The 21,204-nt window shown below is 38.6% G+C and overlaps 1 protein-coding gene across 7 annotated transcripts in view; it reads right to left on the minus strand.

Annotated features, from left to right (window-relative positions):
• Positions 1-21,204, minus strand: part of LOC108140467 (5'-AMP-activated protein kinase subunit gamma-1) — a 63,661-nt gene that overhangs the window by 5,045 nt on the left and 37,412 nt on the right. For 4 of the 7 annotated variants that reach the window (XM_017263202.2, XM_017263200.2, XM_017263201.2 and 1 more), the window contains 2 exons: positions 5,066-5,199; positions 235-283 (listed from right to left, as the gene is read on the minus strand). In XM_017263202.2, coding sequence (XP_017118691.1) covers positions 235-283; positions 5,066-5,199 — 183 coding nt within the window. Of the gene's footprint in view, positions 1-234; positions 284-1,521; positions 2,625-5,065; positions 5,200-5,323; positions 5,970-6,249; positions 7,033-18,756; positions 18,898-21,204 lie in introns of those variants that run through there. The other 3 variants (XM_017263204.2, XM_017263203.2, XM_017263205.2) reach the window with 3 other exon arrangements.

A 21,204-nucleotide genomic window follows, 5' to 3' on the forward strand; every position in this document is an offset into this window, starting at 1 on the left:
ATAACTTGTCTTCTTTTTCGATCTATATATATATATACGTATATACTAGGTTCTATTCTATTCTGCCGATGGCGTCGTGTGCCCAAAGAAAATCCTCAGAGGCCGACTCTTGATCGAATGCCAAATGTGTTTGCTAATTTATTTAAATTAAACAATTTTGTTTGTCTCAAAGAGGAGACAGGTGGCGCAACAGGGGATAAGAGTGTAGAATGAGAGGGCGGTTTGAAAACTTACCCAGGTCCGAAAGATTTACTTTTTCTAGGAAGGGATCAGCAACAGGCAACTGGAATGAAACATAAAAATGACAGGTTAATAAACAAGGTACTTAAATAAAGTCATATTACTTTACTTCGTGTTTCTTAAAACTTATAAATAATAAGTTTATAAAAGTTTTAAGTCCAGTGTAGATATTATAAGCTTTAAAATCAAGTTTTCTGATGCCCCGTTTATTTACTTTCGAAATGATATAACTTAATTTAAAACTGTTAACTACATAAGGCGTTGTAGAGTGAACTATAATTAAAGAAATAAACGAGCAAACTTAAAAAATCACAAAAAGTTCATACGTAGAGAGTTATTTCAGACGTAATTTTATTTACAACTTGTTATCTCATAAACTACGCTTCTTACCCATTTTCCACACACCCTTCGGATATTATTCGCGATTCTAAATTTATATGTGGGTCACAATGATTGGAGCTTTTTCAAGGATTATTAAATGTGTACAATTCTATTCCAAAAGTAAACAATAAGGGAACACTCCGTAAATAATAGTCCAAATTGCGCTGATATAGTTCTCGTACACGTTATCTGCTAATCAACAAGCGAAATCACAGATAAAACCCCAAGAAACAAAAACAATTCCAGCGCCAATGAAATATTTATAAGCAGGACGGGAAGGGGTGAGGTGTATGCTCACTTGTTTAAGTAGCTTTGAATTAACATTGAAATGTGCAATTGTGGAATTATGACACATTAGCGAGAGAAGGGACGCGAGGGGACCGGAGAGTGGCACAATTGCCCCATATCAGATACGGCAATTGAAAAATTACGCTCGCACACGAGTACAAGCCAATTTTGGTTTAACCTAAACGCTATTGTGCTCTTGTGTAGTAAAAAATGGGGTCAAGAAAAGTGTGCACAGAGAAAAATGGAACCATGTTCTGAAATTTGCTTTGAATCGTTTACATTTTTTTGCAGCAAATTCTAAACCTAATACTGAAAACAATATTAAAAATATAAACATATACAAAAATCCAAGAAAAAAATATAGCAACCACGAACACACTAAGTTAAATCACAATTTTTTTGAATAGTGTGTAAAATCAAGATCTGTTAACCAACTTGAGCTTAAGACCTTAGGTAGCTATACCTAGCCCAATAAAAAATACCAATAGGTGGAAGAATAAATTTATATGTTTATTATATCACAAATAGTAATGCTGCTATATGGTCCATATATTAAAACAATAAACTGATCATTACATATATCCCACTCATTTTTTCTTGCCGTGCACTTACGCTAATCTTGCGTCCGGATCGTGGCAACAATTGCTGTTGGCGTTTCCACTGCTCGATCTGCTCCACGCTGTAGTCGCTGCGCCGTCGCATCAGCAGGCACTGGTGCACCGGCGAGTGGTGGCGCGGGGAGGGGGAGGTGTGGGCGCTGCTGACGCGTCGCCGCTCGTAGACGAGCGTCTGCTGCACTGCAGCAACGGCGGCAGCAGAGGGTGAATGACCCACAGAATGGCGGGCAGCAATTGCAATTGTGTTGCTGTGGTTCCTCAGTTGTTGTTGTTGCTGCAGTTGTTGTTGTTGCTGCTGCAGTTGTTGTTGCTGCTGCTGTTGCAGTTGCTGTTGCTGCTGCTGTTGCAGTTGCTGTTGCTGCTGCATTTTCTGTTGCTGTTGACTGTGATTGCTATGCGCCTTGCGACGCAGCAGCGATGATGACATGGCCGCCGTTAAAGTTGCCTTTAGCTTTTTGCCATCTTTTAGCTTGCTTTTGCCACTTGGGATGCTTTGGTTACTTTGGCTAATATCACTTTGTTTTTGGCTTTGGCCGTTGTTGTCATCGCGCCTGCTTACGTGCTGTGAGTGGCGTTGTCCGTCGACGAGATCGCGCAGATTTGCACTGTTTAACAGTTGATAGTTGCTGCTGGCCGTCGGCCCGTTATTCGCCATTAGCGACGGCAGATGGCCATAGCGCTTCTTGCGATGATACTGCGGCGAATTGCTTAGCGAACGGGCCTTTCGGCCGTTTTTTGCATTTGCATTTTCACTGCAAAGATTGTTGTTGCTATCGTTGTCTTTGGGCAAATTGGGGTCAAAGTGTACACTCAATTTGGGTGGTGTTTTTGGGGCGATTACATGTTGGGGTGGCGGAGAGGGTAGCACACCCACGCGGGGAGTGCTCGACTCGAAGGCAGAATAGCGACGGCGATACATGAAAAACCCACTCTCGAAGAATAAACACTGACAAACGGATTTATCAAGAGCCGAAAAAATGATGACACCACTTCGTTGGATCCCCGACTATACGGCCGTGTTCCGTTTCGTTCCGCTTCACTTTGCTTCGCTTCCGTTCGGCTCGTTTTCCGGACACGTCTGCGCTCACGCAAATGTAAACTTAAACTGGTTAAAAAAAAACGCCAGTGGTTAAGAGTTTTGCGAACGAATCCCCACACATGATCGCCCCACAACAATGAACGAGCGAGAGGGAAGCGAGAGAGCTGGCCTAGGAGAGCGTCAAAAGTGCGCGAGAGTGCTAAAGCTTGAGCAAATACAAGAACACGACGAACGCGACGGGCAGCAATGTAAGTGTAACGAAGCCACAACACTCTAGAATGCACTTACACTTGAATAAAATTGAGATGGCAACTTGTGGAAACAAGCTTTTCAAAAATTAATCTTGATTAATATGCAATATTTTCAAATGTTTGTATTAATTAATTATACAAAAACTATGAGGCTCTTCATTAAAAAACATTTGAATTATTTATTCTACCAAATACTTTGTGGCATTCAAAACCAAGAAGAATAAGTTTTATTTCTTTAAAGCTGAGCTTAAATCATTTAAGTAAGCCAAGTAATCAAAATACTCATATATAGTTATCAAATTTCTAGAATGTGTTCAATGGAAGATCGTCTATCCTCCTTAAAAATAAACGTATATAAGTATGTAAATGTGTGTGCCATGTAAAACAAAAGTTTTAAATATATCGAAAATGCTAAATGTATAGCATTTGAGAATTTGAATTGTGTTCACTTTATTTTTCAAGTGCAATAAATAAACTGGGTTAGCTGCATCAAAAATAAACTTTTTATTTGTACAACGGTTCACTTCTTACACCTTGTTTGCTTTGCTTATCATTTGGCTGGCTCTCTCTCTGTGCGGTTTCTTCGAGAGAGCCGACAAACTAAGTGAAGAATCAATAATACCTAGTTAGCTGGCTTAGAGAGGGTATCAAAGGAAAGGCGCTTTTCGTATTACTCGTTTAATGGTTAAAGCAAGCAAACGATTAACAAAGAGGCATACATATGTTACATATGTGAAAAGGAACAGAGAAAGGAGAGCCACTTGGACACACCCGCAAAAAGCTCAAGAAGGCTGTTGCAGGCGAAAAAGAAGAAGCGCAACATGTACTCCACTCAAAGCGAAACCACTCAATTCAAGTCAAGTAACTCAGAGTCAAATACGCATCAAAAAAGCAAAGAGCTTCTGTGTACATTTGCTGTTTTGTTTGGGCGATAAGTAAAGCAAACGGTACTGCAAGATTGCGGCCTTGCTAAAGAGAAAAGTCAAGACCGGGAGAGAGAATAAGTGGGGAATCTGACATGTGAAGAGTACTTGGCGCATTAATCATCATCATTAGAGGGTATATACCAATAACAAATCAATGGCACAAAGAATTCCACAGTGAAAACCCAAGTCGCTGACGTCAGAATACAGAAAAGTTAGAAAGAATTCACAAATTTTCAAGCATATGCAATCGAATGTATTGGCACTTGATTCTATCTATAGATATAAACCAGTTTTCATCGGGCGACCACGTTGTGGAGTGCGAAATAAACAATAACTACGGGCTCCAACAATAAAATAACCATATATTTATAGTGGCCATTAGCCCGGTTAAGCGACCTTGGTTATTGCGTGGGTGTGGGCGCAAACCCGAGAGAAAGTTAATTCTTTAACTAATCTAAAAATCTATGAAAAACATGCGGGTTATATTTGTGAGTATACGGTGATTCATTTATTATTGTTTATTTCGTCATTATCCGTTGAATTTCACATGAAGTCTTGGATCTCTACTGGCAAATTTAATGAATATAATGTGGATACATTACGTATACGTTATATGTACGTTTAATACACAGTGTGTAACTCTACATGTAATCTACATACAATGTATCATACTGTAAACCTCGAAGTATGCAATAAGTTTTAAAAGAAGTAATTATTCACACGACACCGTTAAGATCTCATCTTTGAACAGGTGCACGTAAAGGAAGAAGATTTATGACTGCTCATGACCTTGGGGAAAAGCAACTAAGAAAACGCATTTCTCAACAGTTAGAATGTCAAGGTGAAGCGAACTGGATGAGGTAAACAAAAAAGGGGAGTCAAACAATTAAAGTCTAACAGAGAAGGGGGAAAATGCAGATGCGTATATTTAGCTATTAATAGCTTTTAATCAGAGAGGCGACCAAATTGCCTTTTAAAGCGGCAAGAAAAGGCAAAATAAAAAAGGAAATGGAAAATACTTGCGAGATAACACAAGCAAGATGACATACGATTACGTATAGTAGTATACGTATATAGAAAGATAACTTCTTGAATAAGTTGAGGCGCAAAAAATATTCATAGTTTGTTAAATGACAACGTTTGTTGACTTTTCTTTTTCTCAACTGGACCTAACAAAATAAAAGATAATTGACTAATGTACCTTTAGAAATTAAGAAACTATTTTTAAAGATTTGGTTTAAGAATTTTTGTTATGACCTATTTTATTTATTTATGATCTATTTTAATTGCCTATTTTCATTTTTATATAAATTTGAAACTTACCCCTCTGGAGTCTCTGAAGAGGATGGCTGCATGGTGTGGATCTAAGGTACCATCGCCTCGCAGCCCTCGTCCGGCGGCGCCCACTGATGCTCGGCGTTTCTCGAGGTCAGCTGAGGCACGACGCATATGAGCACCTGAAAGGTTTAGAATAATCGTATATATACACATATAGTTTCAAATGAAAAATTATAAGATTAAGCCAAGACCTAGTCGAACAGCAAGTACCAGTTCAAAGTTACCCGCCCCAAAACCCTTTACCTTCTTTGACTATCCGATCAAAGATCTTGTAGGTGGCCCCGCAATCATCCAGAATGCGATTGGGGCGACTGAGCGTGTTCACATCCAAACTCTTGGATCTGGTGCGGAAATTCTCTTGCGGATCGTTTTGCGGCGAAGTGCAAACGCTTTGGGCATCGTGATGCTTCCTAGGCCACAGGTGCATCTTCTTGCCAAAATGCTTGACCAGTTCGTGGATCGAATGGTGGTGGTGATGATGGTGATGATGGTGCTTTCCGTGCTTGCTGTGTCCTTCCTTATGCGGCGAGTGCTGCTGCTCCTGCTCCTCGATGCTGATACTCTTGACAAAGGACGAATTGTCGAATCGTTGGCGACTGAATGGCCCGCTGCTGGTTCCGCTGTCCGTACTGTTCATCGACTGGCGCGAGGACTCTCCAGGCAAGGTATAATCATCTAGCGAGGTGTGGGCGGCACTCACGCGATGAAATATCGAGATGGCTGTGGGCCGCTGCTGCTGCTGTCCACTGGCACCCGTGTGTGTGAAATACTGATGGTCTCCCTGGCTTTCGTAAATGTCGTCGAGATCGTGGGGGAAATAACCGCCTCCACCCACTGGCGCTGTAGATGGAGGCGAGCCGAAATCCGGAGCTGCACTACGACGCATGCTCTGCAAGGTTATTTATATAAGATTACCTTGCTTTGGAAAATTTTCAGTTTCAGGAAATGCAAACCGATTCTCAATTCATTTTACAGTGTTTATCTTCTGCCAAAAAAAATGTTCAATGGGTACTTTGTGTTTATATTACTATTACAAGATTGTAAATAAACCTTGCATTACAGACATAAATTCTTAAAACAGCATTTTTTTTTCCTAATTTCCAGCTTTATTAGGCACTTTATCTGCATTTCTGATCGGTTTGCATCCTTGTATTTATATTTTTACTCACGCCATAGATAGCCGGACTATGAGATCGTTCCAAGAAGCTGCGCTTCGAGGAGGGCGTCCGCTTGAGACTGCCGCTGGTGGGCTGCTGCTGGTGGTGAGCGTGGTGGGTGGGCGAGTTTCTGTAGTGGTGGTTGGCCAATGACCTTGGGGCATCGGGCACTGCCTGTGGCAGCGAGTGGCGATCGCTCTGCCACTGGGCGTAAGCGCTTCCAGTGACTCCGCCCAGGTTTTCACCAGCAGCAGCACCGCCTGTTCCGCCTCCAGAGTTATTTGAGTTGGAGCTGGAACTGCTGGAGGAGTCAACACTGTAGAGGCGGCTGCCCTGTGAGGAGGCATCGGCGCTGCTGCCGTAGCCCGGGTAGATTTGTCGGGACCAACTCTCGCCTCCGCTCAGCTGTTTTTCCACGGCATGCTGGCGGTACAGGTGCGTTATTCCATGCATTTCTAGGCCGTTATTACACTCTGTTGTCAATTTTTTGTTTGTTTTTCTTGAGTTCTAGATGTTGTTACACTTTTGTATCGCAGTGTAAAACAGATGTTGTTATTGTTGTTGCACTTGTCAATTTTGTTAAAGAGAACACTGTGATCCGTTTGTCCCGTCTCTGTCTCGCCTTGTAAAAGTCACATAATAATCCTTTAACTGTAAATAAATATCACAAAATCACTCTCTTCCACTCTATTTCGCCCACTATCTATGCACTTGTAGGAGAGCTTTTGCTCTGCATCAACCTATCTCCATCTCGCTCGCTCCTGGGTTGAACGCACTGAAATTAAGTCAAAGCTGCACAACACATCGACGCGTTTTATTTGTTCTTACTGTTGCTTTTTGTTAGCCACGACGCGTTTGTTTATTTTTAACATTTTTAAACACTTTTTTGTGTCTACATTATTGGCTGTAATCGACAAAAAAAAAGAACGTTTGCAGCCGCCAGCAGAAAAGTATTGACTGAATGAATGCACTTGAGCAAGTTCACCACACCACCCACAAAAATGGCAGCAACGCGGAGTCAATGCGCGCGTTGCTTTATTTTTATTTATTTCAATTCATTTAATTCGCTACGTTGCTGTCATTATTGCGAAGCTGTTGCAAAATACTTGAGTAAATAAATAAATGCCTAATCGATCGAATCGATTGCCACAGAAAACGTTTGCGACACTTGCATCGCCTGTACGCACTGCAACCTGCGCTCAGGGTCGGATTTCTAGGTTTGTAGTTGGGTTCAGCGACCCAGGCGACAAAAGTTGTAAAGTTCAATGCCACGAGACCATAACAAAACTCCCAATTTAGTCACTCAATAAAAAAAAACGATTTTCAAGTTTTTCAATGATATGGGATCTTGTAAAGATATAATCAAATTGCGATATTTTAGGATTTTGAACAGCAAGTGAATTGATCCTTTAAAACTTTAAATCTCCTTGTCCAAATTTAATTTAAAAGCCCCTTTCTCAAGAAAAATGTTGAAGAAGAGCTTAAAAGGTCAAAATTGATCGGTGCATTTATTCATTGGAGTTATGAAATAGATTTAATTTTAAATTACCAATACCACATTTGCCGCCTGTCTAGCTTAAGTCTGATATCCTCTCTCTTGTTTCTAGCCTGTTCTCTTTCTAGGCCCGCCGCACTTGCGGTTTGTGTCTGGCTGTCAACCCCTCGGGTAATTAAATTATTTTATAAAGCAATAAGCACGAGTGGCATCTGTTCGAGAAAAGCGCCCTGATATGTAGCTTTATAAAATCGCTCACTTTACACACCCACACACTCAAATCGTATGCTTGATTTAAATAAACGGCCTTTATCTTTATCGCTGTGTGTAAAAACAAACAGCAAATAAGGCAGAGCGAGAAAGAACGATTCAGGAGGGAGTAAGGAAGGCGGGGCATTTAAGAAGCGAGTCAAAGCAAAGCACAGAAAAATAAAGTTAAATTCTATTTTTATTATCAGCGCAACAATAACAACGGGTCAGCGATTTCAAATGAAGAAAGAGGAGAAGGCGCATTGATAAAAACAAACGGGAATGATTGAATTTAAAAAAGGCAGAACACTGAAGACTATTAATTAACTTTTTTAAGTGGCTTTCAGAAATATATTTCTCAATTTTTGGTCATATTTAATGCAATTTACGTTGACAGGCGTAGAACAAAGTAAGTGAACAGAGCAGTCGGTTCATTTGAGGTTAAGTCCCCAATTTATTTAGCGCCAATCAAATTTGTATAAATAATGCCAAAATCTATATGTAAAAACCTATATATATACATATATATAAATATACGACCGGCCGCCCACGCACTCAAACACACGTACAACGTTACGCACACAACCGCTTGGCTACGAGCCCCAAAGAAGATTGAGAACGAGAATGAGAATGAAAAGAACAAACGGTGCACGTGCTGGCAGCGAAACAGAAAAAGAGAGAGGCTGCTACTCAACAGCACTGTTAGCGATAACAGGGAGGTTTGGGGCGTCCTTGAAATCTAAGTACATAAATGCAAAAAGCGAGAGTGAAGGCATGAATTGAACCATTTCCCCATTTCCCTTCAGTTCAGTGCAGCTGGCACTCGAGTATGTGTAATCCATTAGCAAATATGCCCGAATTAACATCTGAATTAGATGGGGGGCATCTAAAGGGCACACACATAAATCGACCATTAATCACTGAAAAGTGAAAGAAGTCTCTCGGGCAAATATGTACTTGCTTTTTAAGTGCCGAAAAAAACCCATTAACAGCGCACTTCTGCCACAAGGATTCAAATGCCCTTCTAAGTATGCAAAATTTTGAAACGTGATATGACGAAAATATGAACGAAAAAAATGTCGCACTAGGGTCAACTCCCTTTCAGACTTTCCCTTTTAGGTCTCCATTTATGACGCATGCGTGCAAAGAAAGTGAAAGTATATAGATGGTACATAATGTTACGTTTACTATATACATACGTCAGTAGTGTAGAGAGGGGACCTATGAGGCGTAGTCTAACACCCTCTTCAGACACTCCTTTTTTCTTATTTTAACAATTATACAATAAAGAAAGCTAAATTTAATCTCATTTATAAAAATTCCTCTCTAGAACTAAACACCCCACAAAGAAATATTATTCACTGCACTGATATTCGCTTATGTAGTATACAGTAGGTTCCAAAAGTCTATAGGTCTCAAAAATTGCGCATTTAGGTCAAGAGTGTCGCAAAAGAACTTTGATTACGGAGTGCAAATTTTTAAATGTTAATTATCAGGCAGACCCCCACTAGACAAGCCCTGGTGATAAGAAAATATAATACTACGGCAATATTTTCGGCTGATAAGTGCCGTGTTTGTTTGCGTTGGGCTTATCGCAAAATTGATATGATTGACAAGCAACCATAAATAAAGGCCAAAAATGTACAATCAAAATGTTTAACCGTCAATGGGGCGTATGCTTAATGTATCTTTAGTAGCTCGAGTAAGTGTAAAAAATTCAACATCTGTTCCTTCTTTTTTTTGTACTGCCTGGCAGTTAAGACTGTGACTTTATGCGAAATTCGGTCATCATTTACCTTGAACGTGATTGGATATTGGATATGTGTAAATAAGAATCGAGTATTCCCCCGATTCCCTTCCTTATCGCCATGCTCTGGTCATGTGGGGAACATTCTGACGGATGTGCAAAGGTGTGCAATTTAAGTAGCTTTTTTTTATTCTTGTTTCTTGTTTTTGTTTTTAGCCTTCTCCAATTTCGCGTTTGGCTTTAACTTTGGCTTGTTAATGTGCTGACTTCTGTTTGCGCTGAAAACAGATAACCCGATGATTCAGCTCCACACAGGAGAGTCGGGTGGGGCGGAGATTTCAGGGCAAATATTTGAACTTGCCCACGGATTGATGCGGGGAAAGGGAAGAGGCATTCGAAATGCGAGCAGTTGATGATATAACACTTTTAAAGGCAACGTTCTTGATCTTCGAACGTCTGATTTGAGAATGAAAGTACAGCTTTCTAGCCGCCTTCAGATCAGAAGAAAACTGACGGCAGCATGTTTGTTATCGAAAAAAATAGTTCTCCCGCTGTACAGTCAAGAAAATTATCTTTGGTTTCTTCACTTTTTTTTTGTAACTTTTCTTACTGACTACAATCGCGCTTTAAAGACCACTACAGATAATTATTGATCATAATTAAGTACTAATTTGGCTTAGAGTAACTTTATTTGCTTTCATAATTTGAGTAATTTCGTTCTCTGTTCATTTCGTTAATAGCGTGAAGCCACTTGGCTATCAAATTTAAGTGCCACTCAAATAACTGACAATTATCAACTTAATCGATTCGACCACTTGTCACCTTAAAATGAACAGAACCGTGGCACGAAGCAACCTTCAAATGAGTCGCTGAACCCACTAACTTTCTTAACTTTTCTTTAATTTACCCTTAGGACAACAATAGTACATAGGCGGGAATGCATTCGGGTCACGACCTTGGCTGAAAACTTTGAACTTGTAGGGGGGACAATCCTTGACTTAGCGTTAAGTTGCCACAAACACACAAGCCCCTGACAAATGTCCTTGCATTTCCAGAACCCCCACTTATTTCCAAGAACAAACCCATAAAACTGTCACTAATTTCCACTTGCGAATTACTTGTGCGACTGATGTGAGGCATGTGCTCGTCCACGTTTTTGCGGGCCATGTTTACCCCTACCTGCGCCATTTTTTTGTTGCTGTTTCCGCATCATTAGAGCCGTGCAATTAAACAAATGCAATGAATGTATACCTAACGTTTGCGACGACTACAACCGGAAGCGCAGTCATCCGCACCCGCACGTTTAACAGAACTTTGCACGCATTTGCCATCCGTTAATTAGTTTTGGGTCGGGAAAAGAAACGGAACCTTGAGGGTTGGGAACTTTCCGCTGTATCTCGCCGAACAGAATACAAAATGTCCCTCAATTACATCTTTTTTGTTTCTTGGCTAATGCGATTTTGGCAACGCACTTAGTTCAAATGTCTGACTAGGTTTGCATTTCGCTGACAGACGGTTGAAAAGCAGAAAATCGGAACGTATACTTTAGCACAGATCATTCTCCAAAAAAATTGATAAGACACCATAAAGATATTAATTAGATGTTAGGAAATTGCGAAATTGGCTTTTTTAATTGGCCCTGATTTAAAACCGCATTCATTAATGACTAGTGCTCGACCAAAAGGCGAAACTTTGTGCATATTTTAAAACCAAACACCCCATATTCTGATCCGCATTTCGTGAGTCATTCCACAGAATTTCACAAGTCTTCCCGTATAAGAAACTCCAAGTTGACCACGAAACACGGTAAAAACAATTGCAAGGAATAAACATCGCCGGGCGGAGAAGACCTTTGACGCCCTCTGCGGATGACTCGCTTCCAGTGGCAACTTAACGTTGACTCGACTCACGCGTTTGACTTATATAACGATTTAATATATAGTATATATTGTACGGACGTGGTCATACGGATAGGTGTGCATGTGGAGCTTCCCTGGTGGCCGGTGTTTGCCGTGTGCAATCGCTCGTAGCCGGTGAAATTTGCAAATGAAATTAGCCGGCAGTCAAGATTTCCTCGCAGCAACAAGTGCAGTTCATACACAAGGGCACCCACTCCTACTCAGACACGGGGAGAAATACTTTTAAGTTAATGAAATTATTTTGCATATTAAATCGAAACTACAAGCAACTGGAATGAGCCTGAAAACAAATAAGCTAAACCAAGTAACCAATTGAAAAAGTAATAAAAGTAAACTTTCTTTTTTAGCAAACATGGAACTAAAGTAAAAGTAAAACGATCAACAATCTAGAACTAGCTGTCCTAATTTATATTGCCCCACGTATAGTTATGAAATGAACCCGGGACCACGATTCGGAATTATACAAATTTATTTAGCTCCTTTGATACACAAGTTTTATTATTATAAAACTCGTCTCATTCAAAAAATTTTGAATATTTTCCCAGTGTACACTAACTTGAATTCAATTAATGAGTGCACCCCTGATGTGTTTTCAGCCAGTGTGCTTTTTGTTTACTGTTCTAATGGAGTCGGACATCTGATTCACATTTGCAGCTCTTTGCATAACCAACCGGTGAAGTAGCCCCCTGAGCAAATGGAAAGTAGAAAGGGGCCAACGACAGGGGCTCGACTTGGGTTTTCCGCGCAATTGAATCTATATTATTTGTCGATCTTTAACCCAACGTTGGCATTGAACGTCGCTCAACAAATATGTGGAATATATATGTAGATAAAGACTTATTTCTGAACTTCTTATATATGTATTGTTTCGTTATCTCCACGCTTACTTTCTTTCTTGCTTATTTGGGCTTTCAAGGCACCATAACAAATGAGATTCATGCGCCCAAAAACCAACAAATGTTCGTCACAAGTGCTATTTATCAAAACAAGTCACGAAAGTGGAAGCAAAACTGACAAGAAAAGAAGTAGAATAGGGAAAGAACTTAAACTAACAATAGGAAATAGGTTGGGAAAGTCTCTAGCCTACGGCTAAGAAACAAACTTTTGTGGCCGTTACATAACTTGTTGGCCTTTTAAAAGAAGCAAAACAAAATGAAAAAAAAGATAGATCCTAAATAACCTATTTATATTATTATCAGTTATATCACCACAAAACGAAAAGAAAAAATCCTAATGACATTCTCTGTAACAACAATGTACGATAATGTTTCATATCACTAGGCAATTATTAAGTGTAATTATTTTTAAACGAACTGATGGGAATTTCAAGTTCTAAGGGTTTTATCTTTTCAGACCTTTTAACTCCCGTTCCTGTTCCCTCCTCTTTTCTCCGTCCTTGAAATTGTGTTATTTATTAGCTCCCACTTGCTGACGTCAATGGAAATTGTATGTGGGCTTGGAAAATTATGCAAATGAGTGAGCACGAGTCTCGGGATCGGATTTTGGCAGGTTGTGCGGAGTTGCTAATTAGATTTTACGAGCCTATTTTGTGGCTTTAAGGCGTGCCTGCGGACGCGATTGACCTTAACTTTTTGGCATCTGGCCAAGATGACGTTTAGAAATTGCAGAACTCTAGTAAACAAGGAAGATAACAGCGCATTTTTTCATTTAGCCAAGGACAATGGCCAAAATAATACAAAATAAGTGAAGGAAATACAGACAGCTGTGGGGACAGGCAATGAGAAATGGAAATTGGAATGTCAAGCATAATGAAAAAGCCTGCGGCCAGGAAAATGCTTTCTACGCACGCAATTTGAATGGGATGGGGTATTCGAATAGAAAGCATAAAAGGCATAAATTATTGGACGTGGGTATGTATCCTGAATGATATATTTCATTGTATATACTAGTAAATCATATATGCTATAGAAATCGCAGGGTCTTTTTAAACAGTCCTACAGATTTTAAATACTCTTGTCAATTCGCTGAACCTTGATTTCTGAAAACAAACAGTTTAACAGCTTCCGCATGCAAAAACATAAAAAATTCACAATAAGCTACATTAACAATTATCAACCTGTCTTGCCGCAAAGCCTCCTCAGAAAAACATTATTAATTGCTCACAGGTTCTCAACAGATCTTACAACGAATTAATTTGTTGACTGTAGGAAAGTATACTTGAATATCGTATGTGTGTACCTGTATCTATATTCATATATATTCATAGATATATCCATTCGAATGTGTGCATATCTAGCGGGGCGAACGACGAACAAACATTTGAATTGTTATTCTTGTTTTGTTATCAACGGGCGAAGCAAAGTCTTGGCTGCACACTGAACGTACGATTTCTGTATAGTGGCGATATATAAAAACCGAGTGTGTGCCCGGGGTAAATATAAACTATATTCCACATTCTGTGTGCATAATATACATTTAGGGGGGAGTGCGGTGAGGACGCGGCACTGCAAGTTGTTTACCCACTTGAGTGCGACGCGAATTTGAGCATTTGCTGTTGACCAACTGATGTACATATCTCGATGGCAATCGAAAGCTGTTTGATTTGGCACCTCCCTCTGGACTGCCAGTCAAGGTCACTCTTTTTTCGATCTCATCGAGGGGATATAGTGGGCGGAGGAGCAAGCATAGGGCAACCATCGTGGATAGTCACTCGTGCATGCTAATTATCAGCTTTTAAGGTAGGTGTGTTTGATTTATATACATATATCTATATCTATATGTACCCCTAATATAAATCACAATAAAGAGCTGCGTGCTAAAAACCGTAAATTGCATTGGAAATTTGTATTTTAAATTAGCAGCTCGCAAACAGCGAACAAAGAAGAGGAGCAAAAACCAAGAATAAGTCACGTTTTAGGGGCTTACACTGCATTCGAAGTATGGGAGATGATTATTATCATTATCTTTTTTTGAAATATTGTATATTTCAATTTTAATAATGTTTAATAATTAGTAAGAACATTTTAAATACAGTAATTCTCTTGCTTTATTAGTCCCCATCCATTTTCCAGAGTTAAATGAATTTTAAGGTTTTTTCGCACGAATATTAGTAATTTTAAAGAAATACAATTTAATTTATCATTAGAGAAGTGTTTTTTAAGGCCCCATTTTTAGAGAAACACTTAAATAAATCATAACGCTTTCAATTCTATAACCTTGTTAGCTGACCTCCCTTGTTAGTATCCATCGTACGTGTCACAAGCTGGACATTAAGCTCGTTTACTTGATAATGTGGCGCTTCGATGGTCCAAAGCTACGCAGATGCCTTTATTGTCCATATGATACAGGATTAAGTGACTGAAAGCAGTTCAAGGACAATCGCTGCCGCGTGTATGGGCTGAAATACACTCGTGTTTGTATTTATACACGGGCGTGGTCTGGAGCTGACGGGCGACATTCAACGAAGTGGCAGAGGTCGTTCCGCGGGACTTAACAAGCTGGCCAGGAAAACGGCAACGAGTCCAAGACGACGACAAGAGGAGACCGCCTGGGGATCTCATTAAGTTCGCTGGCGTGAACGCAATTAACGGAGAGAAATGTCCTCGAATTACCAAGAATACTAAGTTCGACTAATGGTGAAATAGGAGCGGCTTTAAACAATTAAGAGCAAAAGTTAATTGCCTCTTACAATGTACGGTAACTTAAGAAGGATGTCATGAATACTTTGTTACGAAAAGTTACGATCAGAAATCTAAGGGTAAATATTATAAGCAGTTCTTCGAATTAACATATTAAAATCAAGAATTTTAAAACTAGCGACACGACCTATTAAACGAATTTATTCCAAGTTCAGTGTCAGGCATAATCTGGAATTCTGGGACACCCTGTATGCTAAGTGCACTATAAAATTTATGCGGCAACAACAAGAGCAGAGAACTGCAATTGCAACGTGTTGTAATTAAGGCAACACAGCATGAACAACAATAAGACACAACGATCATCAGACAGGGAGGCAATCTGAAATATTTATGTTGTTGCGGGTTGAGATTATAATTAAACAGCTCGGAAAACAACAAAATAAATGAAATATACAGAAATTTAATTGCCGTTTAGAGTAAGTTCCTAGTCTTGACCCAATTCTCAGGCGACCCCAGCACAAAAGCAAACAGCAAACATCCAAAACAAGCTTGTAAAGTTAAGATCTAATCTACAAGTACAAAAAGGAAAAATGTATTTACAAGATTTCTGTAACAAATTGGGAAAGCGCCACGGGAAAAGTTCTAGTCTAGTAATGATTGATGAGCAAAAAAAAAAGCCCTTGGGAATAAAAAAATGCATCTGAATTACTAACGATGAAATCCATAGCATGATGTAAATGTTTAGAAATTTCTGAACTAGTCAACAGAAAATAAACATCTATAGTTTCACAACAAGAAAGAAAAGTTTAATTAAACTTGTTAGTTTGTTTTTGAAGTCGTTTGTAAAAAGATATAGAATATTTATATATTCCGTCACCGATTACAATCTTTGTTGCATTCTACGCAGTCGAAAAATATCAAGATCTTGTTTGCTTTAATTAATTTCATTTTCGGAAATTTTTTACAACTTATTTTGGAAAAATGGAAACATACGGCCAAAATAAACGGATATTTGGTTATCAGAGGAAGAAAAGCTGAAATATATTGGGTACAAGTATTCTAGTTCTAAAGTTATTCTATTAAGTTGTTTATTAGTAAATTATAGCTCTAAATTATAGCTCATATATAAACAAAAATAAACACAAAAGAAAATAAAATAAATCATAGGCAATCTCTTGCATAACCCCTCTAAAAGTGAATTACAGATACCTCCAACCATATAATGCTGAGACTAGTTGATCATAAAAGTTTACGACCCACTGAGTGTATTTACATCGATAAACTGTTTTCCCTTTTGCACTTGTAGGCATCGACAGAGCTCTTAGCACCTCAACTCTCTCGATTCCTAAACATTATCCGCATAAATCTAGGCAAAGATGTAAAAACAAAATGTATCACAAAGTGCACCTGGAGGCTAGTCTTGTTTGGAGGCTTTTGCGTCGCACGCAGAAATCAAAAAATTAAGAAAAAAAAATTCCATTATTATCTCTCTTTCTCTCGGAGAGTGCGAAATGTTCTCTTTTTCTCATGTGGTGGTTGTCCAAAACCCAAAAAAAAAAAATTCAAGTGGGAAAAAAAAAACAAAAATAAAGCGAAGCGAGAATATTTTTGCTGCGCAATTTCTTCTTCGCCGTGTTTTCATTTCTTCGTTTTCGGCCGATGTTCTCTCCCCTTTTTCCAGAAATTCGAGCGAGAAGAGTGACTTCCCACATGCTGTTGTTGTTTATCTCGTTTTGAGCCGGCTGCCTGAATTTAATTTCATTTATGGAGGGTTTTGCACAAACAAAAAACATAAAAAAGGGTCTAGAACACTTGCATAACATTTGAATGCAGTACGTAAATTTCAATTAGATTAGCTGCAAAACAGATTCATTCAGAATATGGCGAGTTTTCCGATGCCCAACATGTGCGTGAATTATGTATTTTTCTGGGGTGTGTTCTCTCTATTTGTTTACCCCTCGCACAAACTAATATCTCAGCAAACAGATTGTTTATGCCTCATAAATGCTTTTTGAAGGAAACCGAATCTGAAACTGACCTATTCCAAGTGGATTTCAATTGCCGTTTCGCTATTGAAACTGATTGTGGAAAGCTCAGTGGCTCTGTGGGGTTATCAAGCCCCCCAACAACTAATATGTGGGTTAGTGCTTATCGCGGGAAATCCGGGTGAACATCTGTGATCGCATCCGAGTCAAGCCAAAAATATACTTTTGTTATTTTTAAGAATTTATTAGCTTTGCATTCGCATTTCATTATTGACCATAAAAAGAACTTCGGGTATATTTATAAACATCTCCGAGGAACCAGGCAGAAAAGAAAGGCGAAAGAAGGGAGCAAAGATCAAGCAAACACCTGCAGAGCTCGTTTCCAGATCATTTGACTTTATCCAACTTTAATTATGGTTTATTATGCAAAACAAACCCCCCAACACCGCACAGAAACAGTCACCAACTGTATTATTGTTCGGCTCATCAAAATATCATCCTCCGCTGACGTCACAACAGCAAAACAGCAGCCGATTGGCGCCTCTTGGCTATAAATCACATCCCATATTCCCTCTTTTCAGTTATTTAAATAAGATTTAGCGAAAGGAAAGAACAGAAAAGTTGTGCGGCAAGAAAACAAAAATTTAATTCAATCAATTCTAGGGGAACTGAAAAATATTCGCCAGTTTGATGTAAAAGTATAGACACAAATTCCTCAACTAGATATCCGCAGTAAAAACACATCTCCTATAAAAGTTATTTAAATGTTATGGATATAAGCATTTTTCATTTAATAACAATTGTGTAATCTCTCTTATTCTGTTAAGACTATCAAAAGTTTTTGAAATGAATTTGGTTTCAATTTTAGCACTTTAAACAAAATAAATATTTTCTCTCGCCTTTCAAAAAAGTACGGTCACTCTTTCCTCACCCACTGTTTTTCTGTATTTCAATCTATTTTATTTATAAGAATCAGTCACATGGCATGGTTTTTTCCTGTTGCTTTAAGCGGCTGAAATTATTTTATCTGTTTAATTTTTATGGCAATTACACGTCCTTGGGTTTGTTGTTTAAATTCAATTTTAAGTTATGCAAATGTTTCTCACAGCGTTTCGAATTTCGGTGTGTGCTCAAGTTTTTTGTAATTTGTTGTATTATCTTGTTAATTAAGCGAGACGGTTTATCAACTTGTTTATTTGGGCATTAAGTTAATATGCGTTACTTTCAGCTTCTTATATATAAGACACTTGCTTTAATTGTTGCTGTAAATGTTTCACAATTTTTATGAAAATTTTCTCGCGATGTAAAATGTTAATCGAGAATCGAGATGTTTTTCCACGCACATTCAGCTGACTTTGCGGTTATTTTATTGTTTGATTTTGACCATAAATTGCCTGCTCATGCATATTTATAGTCGAGAGCTTGAAAATATTTGTGTGGTGTAGAAAATCCAGTTTTCTTTGTTTGAAACTAATTATGTTTTCGCGTCTTAAAAATTAATAATAATTCCCCCATGTCTGCCAACCGTTTAAATATTTCACTCTGAGCGACCGCGAGTTTTTGGTAAAGGTAAATTAATTAATAATTAATGCACAATTCACAAAAGTCACTAGTGGAAGATCACGTGGCTGAGCATCCGACTCTGCCGGCAGTTGGAATCGAACTGAATGCGGTTCGCCGCCCATGTGGTTCGCACTCGGTCTATATCTGTATCTATATACTTTCGTATCTGTGTGTAAAACCGGCAAGGCGGTCCGAGGGTGTGTGTGTGAGTGCGCGCCTCTCTGTTTTATATATTACACACAGCGCGAGAAAAAGGTGAGCACAACAGAAAATCAAGCGAGCAAAGCAAAACGCTGAGCTAACCAAAAAAGAAAAGTTAGGCCAACAATTGTGCCTAGATAACCAAGTCTGAGTTGATTAGGGCCCTGCCAAGGGCGGTTAGGGGCGTGACACGTGGTCAACTAACTGTCTGAACCAACTTTAAACCACTTTCTGTTTTTTGAACCATTTCTGGAATTTTCTCCGCCGCTCTCGGTTGCCCAACGGAATATGGAATTACAGTCCCCCTCCGTTAACTCAAACCACCATTTACCTTACATTCTGTCTTTTGCAACTCGAAACTTGCTCTGATAAATTAAAAAAATCATAGGTAAAGTTGTACTCAAAAAAAAACCTTTACTATACGGAGACTGAAGAGATTTATTTGTTTTCCTTGTCCTTTATTTTTTAAATATAGAATTTAGGAAACAGAAAATTATGGCTTTCGGAATGAAATAAATTATCTACAATTTAAGACCACGAAATTTATAATTACATTCCCAGTAGTACATATGTAGTTTGGAAGTTTATTTTTACTTTGACTTTTTTCATGAGTGCGTTATCTAAAATTCAATTTATAGACTAGGCTAGTAACAGTGTGACAGAAGGTCGAATGGCGTAGAGGTTTCACTGTACTGTTACTGTCTTGTTGTTGTCTTACATGGCATTAACATTTACATTGCCTTTATTGTGATTATTTTGTTTTTTTGCTCGTTTTCTTCGTTATGTCAATTCTAATGCTCTTTTTGTCGATTCTTGCTGTGCGTGGCATAACGCACGTAGGCCGAAAAGACCAACAACAGTCCAAATATTTCGCCCTTAGCATGGGTGGTGCTCACCCCCTCACCCACCCCCCGAAAATCAGTCTCTCTTTCTCCCAGTTTATTTATCTCACTCTGGTTGCAGACACCGAGTCTGTTCTACTTTTCTAGCTGCGCGTCGATGTTTTTATGGTATTGGCTCGAGTAAAAAGCTTAATTGTGTTATTCCACAGCTATAAAAAAATATAATATAAAACAAGCCCACACAATATTGTCACTGTCTGGCCTGCCTTCAACATCAATGTCGGCTTGAGATTTGTTTGTGGGCACAAAATCTCCAAGCTCGACATCCTATCGTACTCAATCTCTCTCCCTCTCTTACCCTCTCATTCACTCATTTCAATTGTATTACGTCATGGGCTCGAGACACTTGATACGGAGGCAGTTAAAGGGGTAAAGCAAAATAAATGATGAACAAAAAGGCCAAAAAAATATACCAAATAAAAATGCATCAACGAGGGAGAGAAGCAACGTTGCCCACTCTTGCCTTCAACATGTGTCGAAATCTGATCTTAAAAGTAGCTAAACAGCGGTTGAAAACAAGCATTACATAGATGAAACACTCATTTTTTTTTGTTTTATTAAACCTCAATCATTTTAAAAACAAAACAAAATTAATTTAAATATTAAGATTATCCATATAACATTTTTTATTTCTATACAAAGAATGTGCATTCAAATAAAACGTAAATTTTAATTGTTAAATTGATTTTTCTAGTAGTTCCATTTATAGGAACCATGTATACAGATTTACTAGGACAAACTCCATTTCCTCTTCTGCAATTGATAAAAAATATATTGTCTATATATGTATATTGAAAATAGCTAAAGTTTCAACACTAGGAAGGGAGCCTGTTTGCTTTCTTACTTTTGCTTTTTCGTCTGACATTGAAACTGCAGCTTAGCGTAAGGAATAAAAGCAACAAAAAGTGCAGCCTGTACACGAAAACTTTCAAGGTCAGCCAAAGGGTAAACACATCCCAGCAACAGTTAGTTTGGCCTCTCTCGCTCGCACATTGCAGTGGAACAAAGGTCTCTCTCTCTCTCCCTCTTAATTATTTATTTTTTTCGGCGTTTCATGTAAATAATATTTTTGGGGCTTTACGGTGACCGCATTTCACTTTTGTTTTTGGTTTTCTATTTGCTGATAATAGTTGGTTTTAATACAATTTCAACTGTGTAGAATAAGGAAATTGTTGTGACGGCGCATTAATATCGTATATTTATTCAGTTGTTAAATTGGTTAATTCGTAACTTAGTTGTAACGATTGCAAAACGAAAAACATTTATACTTTCATAAACAAATAAAAGATATCTAACAAATTCAGAGG

Source organism: Drosophila elegans, unplaced genomic scaffold (assembly GCF_018152505.1).
Source record: "Drosophila elegans isolate 14027-0461.03 unplaced genomic scaffold, ASM1815250v1 contig_476, whole genome shotgun sequence".
Taxonomy (NCBI): domain Eukaryota; kingdom Metazoa; phylum Arthropoda; class Insecta; order Diptera; family Drosophilidae; genus Drosophila; species Drosophila elegans.